The following is a 20,239-nucleotide window of genomic DNA, read 5'->3' as shown; positions in this document are numbered from 1 at the left end:
GGACAGCTTTTGTTTTGGAAAAGAAATCCCTTGGTGACAGCTCCAGTATATATATATGCACTTACAGTATTTGTTAGTGAGGCACATAGATCTTCATTTTCCTTATAAGAAATCATTCCCCTTATTGAGTAAGGCCTTACTACTGCTATTCATTTTCTGTAGTAGTTTGTTTTTGTTCTCTATGTATGTTTTACAAAGTTTTCGTTATGGTAAATGATTTTATCAGCAACGAGAAGTGGCTTGTAGAGTACCCCTCCCCTTTTTCGGATGGTTATCATGATGGTGATCATCATTGTGCCTGTTAGTGAGGAAAAGATGGTAGACTATCAACTATATATCCTGGCTTTTTGCTTCTCTCCAGTCTCCAGAATATGGGTTCTAAACTGGTGATGAGTTTCTAAGAAAGCTTATGAAAATGATTTTTTTTTTCCCTAGAAAAATGGCCAAGAAAACAATGCCTAAATCAATACTACCATTTTCAGGGAGGATTCTATAAAAGAGAAGGAATGAGAAAAACAACTTTTCAGCCAGTGTTGCACATTTTGAATTAATTATCTTTCTGCTGATCTTTCAAAGTGCTGGTGTCATTCATTTAACACATGTGTATTAAGTCCCTACAATATTCCAGGCATTCTAGGCACAGGAGATACATCAGTGAACCAAACAAGCTGCCTAAGAGAAGGTACTTACATGCTAATGGGGGAAATAATAAGCACATTAAATAAGCAAGTTATATAATGCATTAGAATTTGATAAATATAGAAAAGTCAAAAAGAGATCAGAAGTATAAGGGGTAAGAATTGAGCAGTTGCCGTATTAAATAGGGTAATCGTAATGGCCCTCATTTAGAAATCTGATTTGCACAAGGATTTGAAGAATGTGAGCAAGTGATCTAAGTAGATAATTTGAAGAAGATAGTTCCTAGCAAAGGAAGGGCTAGAACAAAGACCCTAGTATGGGAGCATTTGGCTTTTTAGAACAGCAAGAAGCCTTTTGTAGTTGGAGTAGAGGTGGGGAGAGTGAGAGTGGTCAGAGATGAGGTCAGAGATGTAAGGGCAGGGATTGGCAGAACAGATTGCAAGTGACTTCATCGTTAGGTCTTTGGCTTTTTCTGAATGAACAGGAGCAGGCTCAGGGTTTTGTGCATGCAGAGGAGTGGTGTCATCTGCTTTATGTTTTAATTAGATCACTCTGACGACTGTATTAAGAATAGACCGAAAGGGAACAAAGATGGAGGCAAAGAGACCTATAAGGCAGGTTGTAGAAATGTAACTAAGCACGGGGAATTGTTGCTCGGACCAAAGTAGTAGCAGTAGAAATGGTGCAAAGTAAAGTGGATTAGATTCTTAATATATTTTAAAGAAGGAATCAACAACATTATGACAGATTGAATGTAGGATTTGAAAGAAATGACTCCAAATTTTTGAGCCCGAAAAACTGTAAAGATGGAGTTACTATAAACTGAAAATAGAAGGTGGGGACTCCTGACTGGAATCGGGAGTTTAATTTTGCATATGTTCAGTTTGAGATGCCTGTGAAACAGGCAACTTGAGATGTTGAGGTGATAGTTGAATATTTCATTCTGGAATTTGGGAGAAAGGTCTGACTTTATTCAGATTGTGTGCTATTACTTGGTACTCATTAAAATTCTAGGCTAGTACATGTCAGTGTCACTTATTTAATTGACTTGTTAAAATATCGGTTTTCTCCCCATCCTTCTGTATATAGAGCCAGTGAAGTTTATCTTTCATCTTAGAAAAAAGGAACAAATTAATCCCACATAAATGGAAGATAGGAAATTGGTGAAATAGGAAACAATAGGAAAAAATGTAAAAACCGAAAAATTTGTTCTTTGAAAAGGAGACTAAAATTGGTCAAACTCTAGCGAGACTTATCAAGAAAAAAAAGTAATGAAAGCATAAATTATCAACATCACAAATGAAGAGGAAATATTACAACCCTATGTATGTTAAAAAATAACTAAGGAGATACTATGAACAACTCTGTCCACAAATTCAGCAGATTGATGAAATGAATAAATTTCTTGAATGATTCAACTTACCAAAATTGATGCAAGAAGAATTAGAAAATCTTAAGGAATTCCGTATCAATTACAGACAGATATTGAATTGGAGGGTGCATTTTATTTGTCTTTGCCAATATTGGCCATGGTTTAAGTTTAGCTTTATACACTTTTTAAAAAAATTTTTTTTCCATTATGGTTTATCATAGGACATTGAATATAGTTCTCTGTGCTCTACCTCGTTGTTTATCCCCTCCATGTATAATAGCTTACATCTGAAAGACTGAATTTGTAATTGAAAATTTTCCAACAGAGAAAACTCTAGGCCTGAATGCTATATCAGTAAATTCCATCAATTCTTCAAGGAGGAAAAACATACCAATTCTGAATAGATTATTAAAAATCAGAGGAAGACAGAACACTTTCTAAATCCTTTTATGAAGCATGATATAAAAAAACCCAAGAAAGACATTACAGGCAAAGAAAATTACAGACTAGTACCTTTTGTGAATGTAGGTAAAAAATTCTTAAGAAAATGTTAACTAATTGAATTCAGCAATATATAAAAAAGGTAATGCACAAGAGCCAAGAGGAGGTTTATCTTAGGAATACAGGGTTAGTTTAACATTTGAAATCAATCAGTGTAATTCTCCACATGTGCAGAATGAAGGAGAAAAACCACCATTAAGTGAAGTAAAGCGTTTGACAGAATGTAAAACCTATTTGTGATTAAAAAAATAATAATAATAATAAAATCTTAAACCAGGAATAAAAAGAAATGTCATAAATCTCATAAAAGCATCTGTGAAAAGCACACAGCTAGTACGATACTTAATTGTAAAACATTAAACCCTTTCCCTTAAGATTATGTCAAAGGAAGAGATATCTGCTCTCAATACATCTATTTGGCATTGTGCCAGAAGTCCTAGCTAGTGCAGTAAGGTAAGAAAAAGAAAGAAACAGCATATAGATTAGAAAGGAAGAAGTAAAATTGTTTGCATTATTGTGTACATAGAAAACCCCATGCAATCTACAAAACAGTATACTAAGATAATTGAATTTAGCAAGGTCACAGAATACAAGGTCAATAAAATATGTTGTTAGTTTTATTATAATATTATTTTCTACCAGCAATGAACAGTTAGAAAATGAAGTTTTAGAAGTTCTTTATATTAATATCAAAAATAATCAAATATGCAGAAACAAGTCTATTGAAAGAAATTAAAGAATACCTAAAGAAATGGACAGATAAATCACTTTTATGGTTTGAAAGACTAAAAATTATTGAGATGCCCATTCTCCCTAAATCTAATGCATTTCCTGTCATGGTTCCAGCCAGTTTGGATTTCTTTATTGTTGTTGAGGAAATAGACAAACTTGCTCTGAAATTTAGTGGAACTGCAAAGGCTTTGGTCTAGCCAGAACAATCTTGAACAAAGAAAAAGTTGGAGGTCTCATACTTACTCCCTGATTTAAGGACTCTGTAGCGGCCCTAGTAATCAAGGTGGTGCGGTACTGCCTTAAGGTTAGACAGATAAATCAATAGAACAGAACAGAGGTCATGTTCAAAATAGACTCATGTGCAATTAATTGATTTTTTTTTTTTTTCGATCAGAGCGCCAAATACAGTGGGGAAAAAGTCGTTTTAACAAATGGTGCTAAATAACTGGATATCTCAACTCCTTTCTCACTCTTAACACAAAAATTAATTTAAGATGGATTATGGATCAGAATATAAAACTGAGAACAATAAAGCATTAAGAAGAAAACAATATCTTCACAACCATAGGATAAGCAAAACTTTCTTAGACATGACACAAAAGGCGCTAATCAGAAAAGAAAAACCGTGACAAATTGGACTTTAACAAAACTAAAATTTCAACTCATTAAAAGACATCATCAAAAAAAAAGACACGCCACAGACTAAATAATACTTGCAATAGATAAATCTGACTGAGGCTTGATCCCAGAATATACAAAGAACCTCCGTATATTTTAAACTCTTCCTTTTATCCTTTTTTCCCTAACTCTCACTTAGTAACTTCTGGAATATTGTCCAATTTCTGACATTCAAAGGATCATTAATCAGGTGAAATTTTAAAGGCTGCAAGCATAAGTGTAAAATACATCCTGAGGAATCAGTGGTATCCACTTCTCAAGCCTTGCAAAGTGCCAAGTAACTTCTTTGAGACTCTACTCATTTGTCCACTCTCATTCCTCCCTTTAACTTGCTTGTTTCCCAGCATCGTCATTCAAGATAAATTAAATAGTTATCCTAATACTTTCATTTTTACCAATTTGTTCAAGTACCAGTAATGCAGTAGTTTTGTCTTATTTTGTCATTGTTCAGTTACACTGATTTAAACTAACCCTGGCTAACCTGGGAATCTAATCAACACTTAGTAATATTTTTTCAGTGTAAAAAAGGCCTTTGAGCCTTTATAATTATGTAATAATACAATTATACATTACCATGGAAAACCAGTCTAAATTATAATTTAGGAATGGCTTACACATAATAACCATGCTTTTTTCTCAGTGTTTCATTTACACAGCAGAGACATCAGGTATTTTATGTTAGTGTGCATTTATTTTTAAAGTTCAGTAACTGTGTACAGGCATCAATCTCTTTATATGTGATAGATTCCCCAAATGAATTTTTTTTATATTTTTTATTTTTTTTAGTATTTTTTTAAATTGAGGTATAATTGATTTACAATATTATATTAGTTTCAGGTGTATAATAGTGATTCAATATTTTAATACATTATAGTATATATTATATTTATATTACAAATACTGGCTATATTCCCTGTGCTGTACAGTATATCTTTGTAGCTTCTTTATTTATTTTTGCTTTTTAGGGCCGCAACTGCACCACATGGAGGGTCCCAGGCTGGAGGCAAATCTAAGCTACAGCTGCTGGCCTACACCACAGCCACAGCAACACAGGGTCTGAGCCATATCTGCGACCTAAACCACAGCTCACAGCAATGCCAGATCCATTGAGTAAGCCCAGGGATTGAACCCACCTCCTCATGGATACTAGTTGGGTTCGTAACCTGCTGAGCCACACAGGAATTCCTACCTTATTTATTTTATACATAGTAGTTTGTACCTCTTAATCCCCTGTTCCTATCTTCCCCCAACCTGTTCCATTTTCTTATTGGTAAGCACTAGTACTCTCTATCTGTGAGTCTGTTTCCATTTTGTTACATTCATTCGTTATTTTATTTTTTACTTTACATGTCTAAGTGGTAAAGTCCAGTGTTTGGCTTTCTCTGTCTGACTTATTTCACTAAGCATAATACTCTCCACGTCCATCCATGATGTTTCAGAACTTTATCCTTTTTTTTTGGCTGCACCTGCAGCATGCAGAAGTTCCCAGGCCAGGGATTAAACCTGTGTCACAGCAGTGACAGTGCCTGATCCTTAACTCACTAAGCCACTAGGGAACTCCCAGGATTTCATTCTTTTTTATGGCTGAGTAGAATTCCATTGTATATGTATACCACATCTTTATTCATTCATCTATTGATGAACAGTTAGTTTGCATCCATATCAGATTGAATCTGTGCCTGTGGCACAGTGACAACCAGATCCTTAACCCACTGAGCCACAGGGGAATTTCTAATATATTTTTAAAATAAAATAATTCCAGGATTTGGTCTGGTATTTTGGAAAATGATAATAGTCCAAAAGAAAAGTCAGCATGTTCTTTATAGTGTACTTCTTGCCACTCTCTGGTGAATAGACTTATGCAACACATGTCCAGAGACATCCAGTGGCCAATAAATGGTCAGAATTATAAGGTTTTCCTCCAATGTGCTTACCAAGCTAATTTGCTCCTATTTTTCTTTTACAGTTTCAGCTCCTAGCTTCAGCTCTATTTAAATCTGGTTCAGATTTCACAGCTCTAGGTAAGTGTTCCAGTGTAGTTTATCCAGCCATATGCCCTAGCATTTGGGAGGTTGGATTTTGATTTCTTTTAAATGAAATATCAGATGACATGTCATTCAAACAAATGAAGCAAATTTCAAGATAGCATGCAAAATTTCTAATAATCTGCCACAAAGTTATTTTCCAAGCATTAGTCACCAGTTCATGGATCAGTTTACAGTTCCTATTATACCAATTGCTGGATTATTACGTAAACAGATGGCAATAGAAGCCTAATAAAAATAAATTAATTTGTATAGCATTGTTTTGGAATGTAGGCTGTATTACTGATATATACTTACCATGAGACAACACTTGTGGGTTGAATGGTTTTCCTCTCATTTTGCTCTTTGTGGAATTGTGCATTATCAACAGAGTGGTTGGGGTGGGCAATGAAATGAATGTTTGGGATTAGAAATATGGGTTATCTCTTTCCTGAAAATGGGAATTTTTGTGTGTTTCTTAATTGTTCAAGTGTTTCTCAGACATCCCAGATATGGGCATCAGTGTTTACTTAATAGTACTCTTATTTAGTATTAATGAGTTATTAAAGTAGTTAAATTAGATTGTAGTAGGTGGAGGCTCTAGAAGTTTCAGAACCCACAACTTTAGTCAGGCGACTTTTCAAGGATCCTATTGTTAGGATAAATCATTATAGCTTCGCTTTTACAAAGAACGTATCTTTTTGAGATATGGAAATTCCTAGCTTTCCTCTTTTCATTATAAAATGCAGTTATACTGTGAATGCATATTAATCTCATTAATGCTGGTGCCGTTTTTATTTTGCCTTAAAGTTGAGCAATAATATTTTCTAGCATATGTAATATAAATACTTCTCTTTGTCTTTGGAATAAAATAACACTTTGGAATATCAGTGTAATTTCTTCAGTGTCTGTCCTCTTGTCTCTTAAAAGTGAAACATACTTCAAAGAAAAAACACATGTAAAGAATTCTGGTGTTTTTCACTGGCATGGGAAAGAATAGCAAGTGTTTCTTGGGGTCCTGCCCTTTCTTCTTCCATAACAAGTAATTGAGCTTCACTACGGATCAAGGCCACTCCATCTGGAGTTTAATTCCAGATTAGATGTAGAATTCCACTAAGCAAGAGTACTGCTATAAAACATAGCTCCAGTAGCTTCTCCTAAAAGTTTAAATAATTGTTTACGACTGTTCCACTCACTCAAGGGCTTTTAAAAGATGTTTTCAGATGGTATAAGCATAATTTTTTTTTGTCTTTTTTTAGGGCTGCACCCATGGCATATGGAGGTTCCCAGGCTAGGGGTCAAAGTGGAGCTACAGTTGCCAGCCTACACCACAGCCACAGCAACACCAGATCGGAGCCGCATCTGTGACCTACACCACAGCTCACGGCAATGTCGGATCCTTTAACCTACTGAGCAAGGCCAGGGATCCAACCTGTGTACTCGTGGATGCTAGTCAGGTTTGTTTCTGCTGAGCCACTATGGGAACTCCTTGCATAATTTTAGAAATTTCATACTCTTTTGAATTTTGTCATTTGAAACAGATTTAGTGATACATGAATTGGGAACCTGGCACATAGATACTCAGTTTGAATGAATGTGTGCCTTGTTAGGTATGAATACTGCCGCCCAGAACCATTATTTTTATTTTAGTGGTGGACAACCCTAAAATGTCTCTGGCTGACTTATATTTAGCCTTAGAACAAGAATTTCTTGGCAGTCATTTAAATATATTAGACTGCTGTCAGCAAATATTTTACCTTTAACTTACCTCCTTTCATCTTTCTCTGCCCGATTCGCCATCAGGTAATGTTTTGCAGAACAGTTTGTTTTACTTGGATTCTAAACAGACTACATATACACTGAGATCAATACAAACACAGTAGAAAAAAAATACAAAACAGGAAAAGTCCAATGGGATTTTGTTTCCAATGTCATCTGAAGAGAGCAGTTTGTTTAGTAGTTAAGCGATAAGAGTGTATTATAGTGGTTAAGAGTCAGAATATAGGTTTAGGAGTTCCCGTCATGGCTCAGTGGTTAACGAATCCGACTAGGAACCATGAGGTTGCAGGTTCGGTCCCTGCTCTTGCTCAGTGGGTTAACGATCCGGCGTTGCCGTGAGCTGCAGTGTAGGTTGCAGACGCGGCTCGGATCCCGCGTTGCTGTGGCTCTGGTGTAGGCTGGCAGCTCTAGCTCCGATTCGACCCCTAGCCTGGGAACCACCATATGCCACAGGAGTGGCCCTAGAAAAAGGCAAAAAAAAGACAAATAAATACAATAAAAGTAACTTTGAGGAGTTCCCTGGTGGCTCAGCAGGTTAAGGGTCCAGCATTGTCACTTCTATGGCTCAGGTCACTGCTGTGGCACAGGTTCAAAGTGATCTTTAATCATTAATTTCTTCATGTGTAAAGTAGAAGTAGTGAGAGTGCTTACCTCAAGTTGTTGGTTTGAAAAATAGTAAAATAAATAAAAGTCAGCTCTGGCTCAGATTTGATCCCTGCCCAGGAACTTCCATGTGCCGTGGGTGCAGCTGAAAAAAGAAAATATAATAATTATTAAATAAATAAATAAAAATAAAGTACAGTGCTCTTCCACGAATGAGGAACCTTAGGTGTTTCATAGCATTTACTGTGCCCTTTTAGCCTTTATTCTTGCCAAATCTACCAAACCTATATTCCAGCAAGATACTTCCTTCAGCCTCCTGTCTCTAGCCCACATGGTTTTGGGGGATTGTTTTGTCCATACCCACAGCATACGAAAGTTCCCTGGCCAAGGATCAAACCTGCAGCACAGCAGCAGCCTGAGCCACTGCAGTGACAATGCCAGATACTTAACCTGCTGAGCCACATGGGTACTCCTTAGCCCACATGTTTACAGGTGATTTTTGTATAGTAATAAATTTATTTTAGAAAAAAGAAATGTACAAAGAAAATTCTCTCATTCTATCTAGGACAAAAATGAGGATCCTTACTGTTTCTTCACCATAAATAGGAAAAGCTACCTAGTTTGTATAGGATGTTAACTTAAAAGTATGTTCCTAATAGGTTACTCTTTTAGAGCAGTCATTGTCTTCAGTTATAGTAGTGGCAATAAAGTGATAGCTAATATTTATTGAGCTCTTACTGTGGGGCCCAGTACTATCTAAACACTTTACATGTCATAACTCATTTAGTTTTCATAGTTAACCCTATAAAGTAGCAGTAGTATGATCCTTTTTTATATATGAAGAAACAAATTTGCTCAGGAACAGTGCTAATGAATAGTGAAACCAGAATTCATATCCTAGTAGTTTGAATTTAGAGCTCATTCTCTAAGTCACTAACTGTACTACCTGTCATTGAGCTTTACCAGTTTCCACTTAAGTTCCTCATTCTGCTGTGTGGTGAAAATGACTTGAGAGAAACAGTGGTTGGGAGCAAGAGGTTTTGAATCAATACCCTTTTTTTGTCCCATCTCTACCATTTAAATAGACATGTTGCTGTTGATGAGTTTTACTGGTACCCCACCTATTTTTTTTTATGTTTTTTTTTTTTTCAGTGTTGACAACAGATAAAGTTTTAAGATTCTCTTTGAACAATGTCTCTTGGTCTCGGTCTCCTTCCTTCAAGTGTAACCACCCATATCTGGCAGATATTTACACATGAACATACAGATAGAGTTGATTCTCATTATTCACAATAGTATTCTGTAAAGTCACCTGTAACACTGAATTGGTGAATACTGACCCATTGCTCTTATGGAAAAGAGTTAGATGAGGAGTTCCCGTCGTGGCACAATGGTTAACGAATCCGACTAGGAACCATGAGGTTGCGGGTTCGGTCCCTGCCCTTGCTCAGTGGGTTAACGATCCCCGGCGTTGCCGTGAGCTGTGGTGTAGGCTGCAGACAAGGCTTGGATCCTGCGTTGCTGTGGCTCTAGTGTAGGCTGGTGGCTGCAGGCTCCGATTCGACCCCTAGCCTGGGAACCTCCATATTCCACGGGAGCGGCCCAAGAAATAGCAAAAAGACAAAAAAAAAAAAAGAAAAAAGAAAAAAAAGAGTTAGATGAGCCTCTTGTCACAGAATTTTTGTCAGTTTTTGTCAATATATAATGTTGTTTTAGGTGTGTTTCTGTTGAAAGACACTTTCCTTATTTTTTTGTATTGCTGATTCATTAACAGAGAACTCATGCCAATAGCAGTATAACTCATTCCTGAACAAAGCCTATCTAATGTGTCTTTTCTCCACAAGGCACATCACCGTCCTCTTATACTTGGGACCCTAGCCAAGACTTCCACACTACACTCGGGGGCCATTTTAAGCTGTGAAGTCACCAACAAAACACAAAATGTGTGTCTCCTAACCCCAAACTCCCTCCCCTCCTCCTTGGCAACCACAAGTCTATTCTCTATGTCTATGAGTTTGTTTCTGTTCTGTAGATAGGTTCGTTTGTGCCATATTTTAGATTCCACATATAAGTGATCTCATACAGTATTTGTCTTTCTTTTTCTGACTTCATGTAGTACAAGAATCTCCAGTTCCATCCATATTGCTACAATTGACATTATTTTGTTATTTTAAAATAGATAAGCAATGAGATCTTGCTGTATATATAGCACAAGGAACTATAACCAATCACCTGTGGCAGAACATGATGAAAGATAATATGAGAAAAAGAATGTGTGTGTGTGTGTTTGTGTGTATATACAACTGGGTCACTTTGCTGTACAGCAGGAATGGACAGAACATTGTAAATCAACTATAATAAAAAATATTTTTAAAAAACACAAAATGTGAAAAACATAACACCCAATAGACTGTGAAAAAGACAGTTGTCTATAGTATGAGAGCTGAAACAGGAAGGCAGGGCATTACCTAGTTTGACCTCAGCCAAGAACATATGCATGTGGCAACTCAAATTTTTTGCCACTGTGCGCATGTCTGTGAGTGACCACAAAAATGGCACAGATACTGATTTCAGGGTTACGAATTTTAGCAGGTAGGCAAATGCACAGATACGGCATCTGTGAATAATGAGGATCAACTATATATATGCACAGGTTTAGATGGATGGTTTTGTGTGTTCCAGTTTCATTTATTGGGTAATTTAAAAGCATGTATTCTCTGCATATTTTTTTTGATGTGGCTTGGAGATTTTTGCATGAAACTGTACTAGATTTATTGTATTCTTAAGTGATACACAATATTCCATAAAAGGGATCTACCTTAGTTTAACCATTCATCTAATGATAGTGTAAATTTCAAGTTCCTCGTTGGTAAATGGTGAATAAAAATAAAAGGCATTCTCTTGAGGGTTAAATGAACTTATTTAGCACATTGCCTACAATTTAACAAGCACTCATGTAGTTAATAAAAATAAATAAATGGGCTTTGGAGTCAGACAGACAGGGGTTCACACTCCATACTCTTCCCTCACCAACTATGATAATTATTAAATTACTGACTCTCTCTAATCTAAGCTGTCTCATCTGAAATTGAAGTTTTATGATAACTACTTCTTTTTTTGTCACAATGAATGTTCATTGTGAATTCATTGTCACAGTGAATGGTCATATATAAAGAACCTAACATGTAGTAGGGGTTCAGGTGTTGTTTCCTTCCCTCCTAAATCATTTGATCTCATCAAAATGGTTTTATTTTATAGAGTACTGTCACAGAATCAGTGTCTTCTCTTAAAAACATAATGTAGGAGTTCCCGTGGTGGTGCACTGGTTGACAAATCCGACTAGGAACCATGAGGTTGCGGGTTCGATCCCTGCCCTTGTTCAGTGGGTTAAGGATCCGTCTTTGCCATGAGCTGTGGTGTAGGTTGCAGACGAGGCTCAGATCCCGCGTTGCTGTGGCTCTGGCGGCTACAGCTCCGATTCAACCCCTAGCCTGGGAACCTCCATATGCCGCGGGAGTGGCCCTAGAAAAGGCAAAAGACAAAAAAAAAAAAAAAAAACATGATGTACCAAGAGTTCCCTGGTGGTCTAGTGGTTAGGATTCAGTGTTTTCACCACTGTAGCCCAAATTCGATCCCTGGTCTGGGAACCGAAATCTCACATCAAACCACTGCACACTGCAGCCAGGGGAGGGGATATATATGTATATGTATGTGTGTGTGTATATATATATATATATATATATACACATATATCTTTATGTATGTTATACACACACACACACGCATAATGTACCACAACATTTTTACAAAATAAGTTGAAAATAAAGCAATTTTGAAAACTCCAGAGCATAAAATAGAAAATAAGAATATAATCTCACCATTTAGAAATAGCCATTTTTTTATGCTTTGGAGCTATTTCCTTCCATTAATTTATATGATAGTAGGCTTTGTTATATCTTAAGCTCATCTCAAAAAAGTAAACATTTGCCCTTACACTTAAAATAGTAATAATTTTTTTAAAAATAAAGATGAATGTACCTTTCTTGAGGCGTTATTTTCCTTCCAGGAAACTGGTATCCTTGGCAATGTTCTTTCTGCTTTGTTCAAATTCTTTACGAGATTAAAAGATGAATGGCATCTAAAACTGTCTTCTGAGTTGAACAAAATTTGGTCCAATTTTAAATAGTCTTCACTGAGTATCATGGCATATATAACTTTGACACTATTTCTGTTTCCGATAGTACTCAGCAGGGCTCTCAGGCCTCTGTTAGTCGTCTTAGGAATGGGGAAAATCAAGAGTATTTTTTTCATTTTCGTATGTGTGTAAGATTTTTTTTTTTTTTTTGGTCTTTTGTAAGAAATTTGAAGTAGCTGGGAGCAATACACCAACTGACTAAAGGAAAGAGGCATCTCAGTGAATATTTCCTTGGCTGGAGTGAACTTGAAAATTAAATATTACTAGAGGTTAAAGGGAGAAAAAAAATCCTGCAGTTAAACAGTCTTCACCTTTTAAGAATAGAATATTCATTTGGATAAAAGGACTTCATTGCTCTCTATTTTTCACAAAATGTGTGCCTAACATAGAGTCTGGTGCCTAGTACCATAAATGGTATTTACTATGTGCCAGGTACAATTCTGTGTATTGTGATTTTTTTTTTGTCTTTTGTCTTTTGTCTTTTTAGGGCTGCATCCGTGGCACATGGAGATTCCCAGGCTAGGGGTCAAATCGGAGCTGTAGATGCAGGCCTATGCCACAGGCACAGCAACACAGGATCCCAGCCGCATCTGCAACCTATACCACAGCTCACGGCAACACCAGATCCTTAAGCCACTGAGCGAGGACAGGGATCAAACCCGCAACCTCATGGTTCCTAGTCGGATTTGTTTCTGCTGCACCACGACAGGAACTCCTAAATGCATTTTTTAATGATCTTTATTTTTTCCATTATAGCTGTTTTACAGTGTTCTGTCAAGTTTCTACTGTACAGCAAAGTGACCCAGTCACACACACACATATATATTCCTTTTCTCACATTATCCTCCATCATGCTCCATCACAAGTGACTAGATATAGTTCCCAGTGCTATACAGCAGGATCTCATTGCTTATCCATCCCAAATGCAATAGTTTGCATCTATTAACCCCAGACTCCCAGTCCATTCCACCCCCCTTCCTTCTCCCCCTTGGCAACTGCAAATCTGTTCTCCAAGTCCGTGAGTTTCTTTTCTGTGGAAAGGTTTATTTGTGCCATATATTAGATTCCAGATATAAGTGATATCATATGGTGTTTTTCTTTCTCTTTCTGACTTAATTCACTTAGTGTGAGAGCCTCTAGCTCCATCCATGTTGCTGCAAGTGTCATTATTTTGTTCTTTCTTAAGGCTGAGTAAGTATTCGATTGTGTATACATACCACATCTTCTTAATCCATTCATCTGTGAATGGACATTTAGTTTGTTTCCATGTCTTGGCTACTGTGAATAGTCCTGCAGTGAATATAAATGTATTTCTTAACTCTGTATTTTCATTCAGTTCTCTGAGACTACTTTCGGCTCTCAGAGGCTTCATGATTTTCTTTTTTTTTTTTTTTTTTTTAATCTTTTTACACCTGCAGAGCATATGGAAGTTCCAGGGCTAGAGGTCGAATCAGAGCGGCAGCTAAGGCCTACACCACAGCCATGGCAACACCAGATCTTTAATCCACTGAGCAAGGCCAGGGATCCAACCTACATCCTCACTATGTTGGGTCCTTAGCCCACTGAGCCACAACAGGAACTGCTTAGACCACTTTCCAAAGACACCTTTCATTTTTATTAGGTTTTTATCATTAAAAAATGTTTAGGGGAGTTCCCTTCATGGCGCAGCAGAAACGAATCCAACTAGGAACCATAAGGTTGCAGGTTCGATCCCTGGCCTCACTCAGTGGGTTAAGGATCTGGTGTTGCCATGAGCTGTGGTGTAGGTCGCAGATGTGGCGTGGATCTGCCGTTGCTGTGGCTCTGGCGTAGGCCGGCAGCCACCGCTCTGTTTAGACCCCTAGCCTGGGAACCTCCATATGCTGCGGGTGCAGCCCTAAAAAGGACAAAAAGACAAAAAAAAAAAAAAAAGTTTAGGATTTCCCTGTGGTGCAATGGGTTAAGGATCTGGTATTGTCGCTGCAGTGGCACGGGTCACTGCTGTGGCACGCACGGGTTTGACCCTTGGTCCAGGAACTTTCACATGCCACCTGTGTGACAAAAACAAATTTCAGTGGTCAAAGCATTAAAAAGTCAGAAAAGAGGAATGAAAATTCCTCAGTGGACTAGAAGAGGAAAATAAGCATTAAAAAGTCAGAAAAGAGGAATGAAAATTCCTCAGTGGACTAGAAGAGGAAAAGAAGATAATTCAGTATTAGTTTCTAAAGTACTGGTCATTCTGGATGGCGTTCACATAATTACATTTAATCTGCACAATAAATTTATGACATAAGCAGGATTGTCACAGGTTTATAGCTAAGGAAACAGTTGTGGAAAGTCTGATTACCTTACCCAAGACCATACCACTGCTGGGTAGTAGAGCTAGAATCAGGACTCATGTCTGTCTGATTTCAAAGCCTGATTTGGTTTTTGTTTTTCCATTATATGTTGCTGTTTTTCTGTTACATGTTGAGTTTTAACTACAGTGGGTGAGTTTCTTTGTATTTCTTCTTCACCAGGCTTTTCGGATGTGGATCACACCTATGCTCAAAGAACTCAGCTCTTTGACACCTTAGTAAATTTCTTTCCTGACAGCATGACTCCTCCTAAAGGCAACCTGGTGGACCTCATCACACTGTGACTGAAGAATCCCTGGATAGAAATGGAGCACAGGAGTCTGCTTTCAGTATTTTGGATTTCAACTCTGTTGACTGACGGTTAGGCTGCAGTGACCGAGGACTGCACCAGAATTTTGAAGGGATCTTTGCTGTCACAAGTTTTAACCCTGTTCTGTCATACCTAACCTCAACCCTATAGTCCTCATCCCATTCCTAAATTAGACTAATAAAGTGAAATTGATATACTTTCCATTTAAATACATATATTTTTTCTTACTTTTAAGAATTCATGAGTATAAAAAAAAATAATCAGGCAGTATATACCCTTTTCTGATTTTTATTTCATTTTTATATAATTGGGACAAGTAAGCACTGTTCACAGACTCAGTGCTACAAGAATTGGGATTTTGTTGTTGGGTTGTTCGGCCTTTTTTCTTTCTCCTTCCCTCCCATTTCACTTTACCTCGCATCACAGAACTGCTTGTAAGTGATATGTAACATTTGTTTACCTCTTTACTTCATTCTTAACAGTATATAGTTCTGTGGGGCAGTTGATGTATGTTTAAGTGATATATGTGTCTTTGTTGACTAGAGTCTTGTATTACATTAAACAATAGGAGGAACAGAGGGCTCAAATTTATGCTCCTTGTCCTAGAACTAAAAAGTGAAACCTGAGGTTGATCCAGGCACTTATCTGAGATTGGTATATAGTATTTCTCTGATGATATATTTTGTAGTGGATATTACAAAGCTTTGAGTCACAGAAACCTTAAACAGGCGAGAATATAGTTCAGAACCCTTAAGAGCCATTCTCAAAATTACCAGCAGGAGAATTCTAGTAGTGATTAATATGTTCATTGATACCTTTGTAACAATTTTGGGTGAAAATGACTTTTTCCCCCAGTAGCGCCGTGCCGGACCAGGCCTTTGATTTCTTCCCTGTGCTATCTCTTTGTAGCATTTTCATTTGGGAGGGTGAGTTTCCAGAGCTACACTTTTGTTTATTGCCATACGCATTAGCTTCCCTATGTCTACTTCTAAACACTGATATTTTAAAGCATAATGGTTCATAGTTGTCCAGGGGAATGCAGCTGACTTGCATTTCATTAAGCACACAGCCCAGGCTTCTTTTAATGGAGAAAAATAATGGTGCAAATATTTTTTTATCAAACTGAGGCAGATGGGCTTTTCCACTCTTCCTTTTGCTTATTTGTTTTGGTTTTAGTTTGGTTTTTTGATGAGGAGTGGAGATACATATCATTCCGTGATATGCTGTGGAATGCAATATAGGAAACTTCTACCTGGCCAGTGCTTATTGGCTCAGAAAGTGTGCTGCCTACAACTGATACCCACCCTGCTTAAAGCAAACTAAGTATAATTAAGTGGCCATCAGTCCAGTGGCTCTTCCTAATGAATGACTTTAGAGAATTTAGTATGTATCTGTGTAGCAAGATTAGGCCTCACCAAAGAGAGAAGAAATTGATTTGCACTTTTGAGAAGTCTCATGTATAAGAATTGGGACTTTTAGTTTTTTGAAGGAAAGAGACTTTGAGGTCCCTCTTCAGTCTGTTGATATTACATGGTTTCATGAAAGTCTTTGGGAGTAGGCAAAAATATACCTGTCTTAGTTCCAGGCTTGAATCTTGGGCTCCTTGGCTTTCCAAGCATATCCCAAAGCAATCAGTAGTGATTTATTAAACAATTAGATTTGTTCCTTACTTATGAAAGATATAATACATAATTCAGTAAATACTAAGTTGTGTAGCTGCAGAATAACCAACTGACTTTACAGGTGAGCAGATAGAATCTACTTACATACTTACACAGCTTCATAAAGGATTTCCCTGAATGACATAAAACATTAATATTGCTAATATTGTAGCCTGTTGAACTTGCTAAGAATTTCTGAATTTAAAAAGCTCTAGTTTTGCTTACTATGAATTCTGGCACTTTAAAAACAGTAACCAAATGAAATTCTGCTGCCCTCCACCATTTATTCTTATGGTCATTTTTTCCATTAGTTCCTTAGACTCTATATTTACAGGGAACTCAGTTCTTGAACTCAGTGATTTTGCTTTTATTTTTCCCTGACTCTACTAGCTCTTTTTTTGTTGTTGTTGTTTGTTTGTTTTGTTTTGTTTTTGGGTGTTTTTGTTTTTGTCTTTTTGCTATTTCTTGGGCCGCTCCCGTGGCATATGGAGGTTCCCAGGCTAGGGGTCGAATCGGAGCTGTAGCCACTGGTGCACAGCAATGCAGGATCTGAGCTGCATCTGCAACCTCCACCACAGCTCACGGCAATGCCGGATCGTTAACCCACTGAGCAAGGGCAGGGACCGAACCCGCAACCTCATGGTCCCTAGTCGGATTTGTTAACCACTGCGCCACGACGGGAACTCCTAGCTGTGTTTTTAAATAGGCTTGTTTTTAGTCTCATCTTTCTCACTTAAAAGCTTTTCCCTTTTCTTCAGTTATAGAATTTTTTTTCACTAACATGTTTAAATGGAGTTGAGTCATAGCAAACCATTTAGTGTTGCTTAAGTAACACAGACTGTACTTAGGAGGCTATTGTCTAGATAAGTCAGAATGTGTACTGTTGAGCTTGAATGGGGCGCTGCTGGTAATGATTGCGGGAGAATGTAGGGCTTCATTATATCCATGACCAGGATTGACACATTGCTCACATTTCACATCAGAGCCCTGATCTGAAACCTGTTTATATAGTGTGGAGCTACCTGTGTTTCCAAGTATTCCAGCAGTATAAATTAAATAATCTAATTTGGTATTTAGATACATTGTTGAGGTAGCCAAATATCTATGCTTTCCTGCTTAATTCTTCGATGCTAGCTTAGTTAGTCCCAGACTCAAACACCTTGTTTTAGATGAACTAGTGGCGGTACAATTTGCTCAATTTCATTATCCCTAGCTTCAAGTCCATACCCATTTCTCTTTTTCCTAGAGGAATTTTTTTTTTTTTTTTTTTTTTTTTTTTGGCCATAGCATGTGGCCAGGTCAGGGATTGAACCTGTACCACAGCAGGGACCCAAGCTGCTGCAATGACAACACTGGGTCCTTAACCTGAGCCACAAGGGAACTCCTCCAATGGAATATATTACTCCAAAAAAGTAAACTAGAAATAAGCTAGAGCTCTCATATTATTTTCAGTGCTTGTACCTCATGAGAAATTATCTGATTTGCAAGATACTTCTAAAGTGCATTTGCATTTTGTAGAATAACAGAGACCTCCTGTGGCCAGCTTGATTAATTCAAATACATCCGTTTCTTATGAAGCAAAGGAATTCAGACTTGGGTGCCTAACTCCGTGCTAAAGCTGACAGTATTAACTTTTAACAAGGTCTTTTTTGACCTGGTTTTCATTAGAACTGACTTGCCCATGTCTGATAAGTCAAAACTAATAGAAAACATTAGAAAGTTGATTTATCATGGGAAGTCTGGTTGGGTTTAGAGCTCAGTAATTTAAGATTGTAAAACTGCGTTCTTCAGTGAAATATGTCTGCTGAATATAAATGGTTTGCCAGCTTATCTGTCTTGTGGATCTCTTCTCATCTGCCTTAAAAGTTCTATTTATAGATACATTAATAGTTTCATGTTTTAAAATCTAATTTACAAATAAAAACTAGTTTGAGGCACTTCATCATTTGGTGAGAGATTGAGAATGATGGCTGATGAATCAAAAAGCACTTGGAAAGGAATATGTATCTGATTTTATTTTCTGAATTATTTTCAGTGTCATGGTTAATTACGTGACGAAGTCACCCTATAATTATTCTTAACACCATGTGAAATTCATTGGGTAATTGTGGGTCATTTGATTATTTCCTGGGTGAATGTTATATTAACTCTAGCTGGTTGAATGCTGCAGGGCAGTTGAGAATTAAATTTGGAATTGATTTCTGTGGTAGAGGATCATTACGTTGGTTGCGTACTCGAAACAAGATCATCTAGCTATTAAAAATAAATCATTTGTTAACTGTTCTTAAAAAATACGTGTTCATATGCAGTTTCTTCCTTTTGCAGACATTCTGGCCTGCACATTCCCTAAGTGTTCAATTTTTAAGATAGTCCTTGATCTGAAAAGTGTAGGCTCCCTCAGAAAAAGTTTGTGGTTATTAGAGGAGCAATCATAGAGGGTCTGTGTGTGACAACAGTTGTAGATTACGTCTTTGGGTTCTTTCACTCACAATTTTTATAGTCAAATAACCTTATTCTTTGGTGACTTTTGACTGTGGCCTGCCTCTCACTGTTATTTGTATGAATGCTGAAATGATGTGGAAGTTTTAAAGTTTGTTGAAATGATTAATTAGGAGCTAACTAGATCAGAACATTTGTTTTAGCGAGGAAGAGTCATGATTGCAGTTTATTGATTTCTTCACCAAATGCTTTCTCATTTTTTTCCAAAAAATAAAACTATCTTAAGAGATTTTATTCATACATAATCTTGAAACCTTGATTTCTTCCTACCCACCAAATACTTTCAATTGTTTTCATTATTTTTCTTAGCTCATCTGGCTTTATTCTTTGCTTTTTTAGCACTAAACTTCCTAGATTTTCTGTGGCATTGCTTCAAAGTGTTATACTCCTTGCAGAAAACAGGTCAAAATCTGAGGCAAACATGCTCTTTTATCCTTGTTTACAACAACAGAATAGTGAGATTAAAAATCGTACATTATTATAGAATTTGTAATGTTCAGGCACTGCTATAAAAAATACTTGAACCATTTTCACTTAGGGAATAGTAATACAGCTGTAGAAGCTTTAGGAAAGGAGCCAGTGTTGGCTGCTGTCCCTGGCACTAGGACATACAGTCATAAAACTGTTGATAAGGTGCAAGTTTCATAGCAGAGCTCATAGAATTCAGCACTTCACCAGAATGTCCATTTGCCTATTGTCCTCTCTGTATTTTTAGCCTTTTCCCCCACTCCGACCTCCCCGAGTAGCATTGATTTTCTGCTAAAGTTGGAATTTGTGTTAAGAATTCACTTTTAATTTCTGAGATAACTGAATATCAGGAATAGCTTTGCTTGCTATGAATTTGATACTCATTTTTTCTTAAATAAAATTAGTGATCTTATAAATGTCTCTCCCCCTCGAGAATGTGCGT

At 37.1% G+C, this 20,239-nt stretch overlaps 1 protein-coding gene across 4 annotated transcripts in view; it reads left to right on the top strand.

Moving 5' to 3' along the window:
- The window catches only part of MKLN1 (muskelin 1), a 165,711-nt gene extending 150,333 nt beyond the window's left edge, over positions 1-15,378 (top strand). For 3 of the 4 annotated variants that reach the window (XM_047763693.1, XM_047763695.1, XM_047763696.1), the window contains 2 exons: positions 5,889-5,943; positions 15,022-15,378. In XM_047763693.1, the coding sequence (XP_047619649.1) occupies positions 5,889-5,943; positions 15,022-15,143 (177 nt within the window). In that variant the 3' untranslated portion in view covers positions 15,144-15,378. The remainder of the gene's footprint in view (positions 1-5,888; positions 5,944-15,021) is intronic. The other variant, XM_047763694.1, reaches the window with a different exon arrangement.
- The last annotated feature ends 4,861 nt before the right edge of the window (positions 15,379-20,239 follow it).

This window comes from Phacochoerus africanus, chromosome 16, assembly GCF_016906955.1.
Source record: "Phacochoerus africanus isolate WHEZ1 chromosome 16, ROS_Pafr_v1, whole genome shotgun sequence".
In the NCBI taxonomy this organism is placed as follows: Eukaryota; Metazoa; Chordata; class Mammalia; order Artiodactyla; family Suidae; genus Phacochoerus; species Phacochoerus africanus.
The sequence above is the reverse complement of the archived record's forward strand: the minus strand, read 5'-3'. Positions and strand labels throughout refer to the sequence as shown.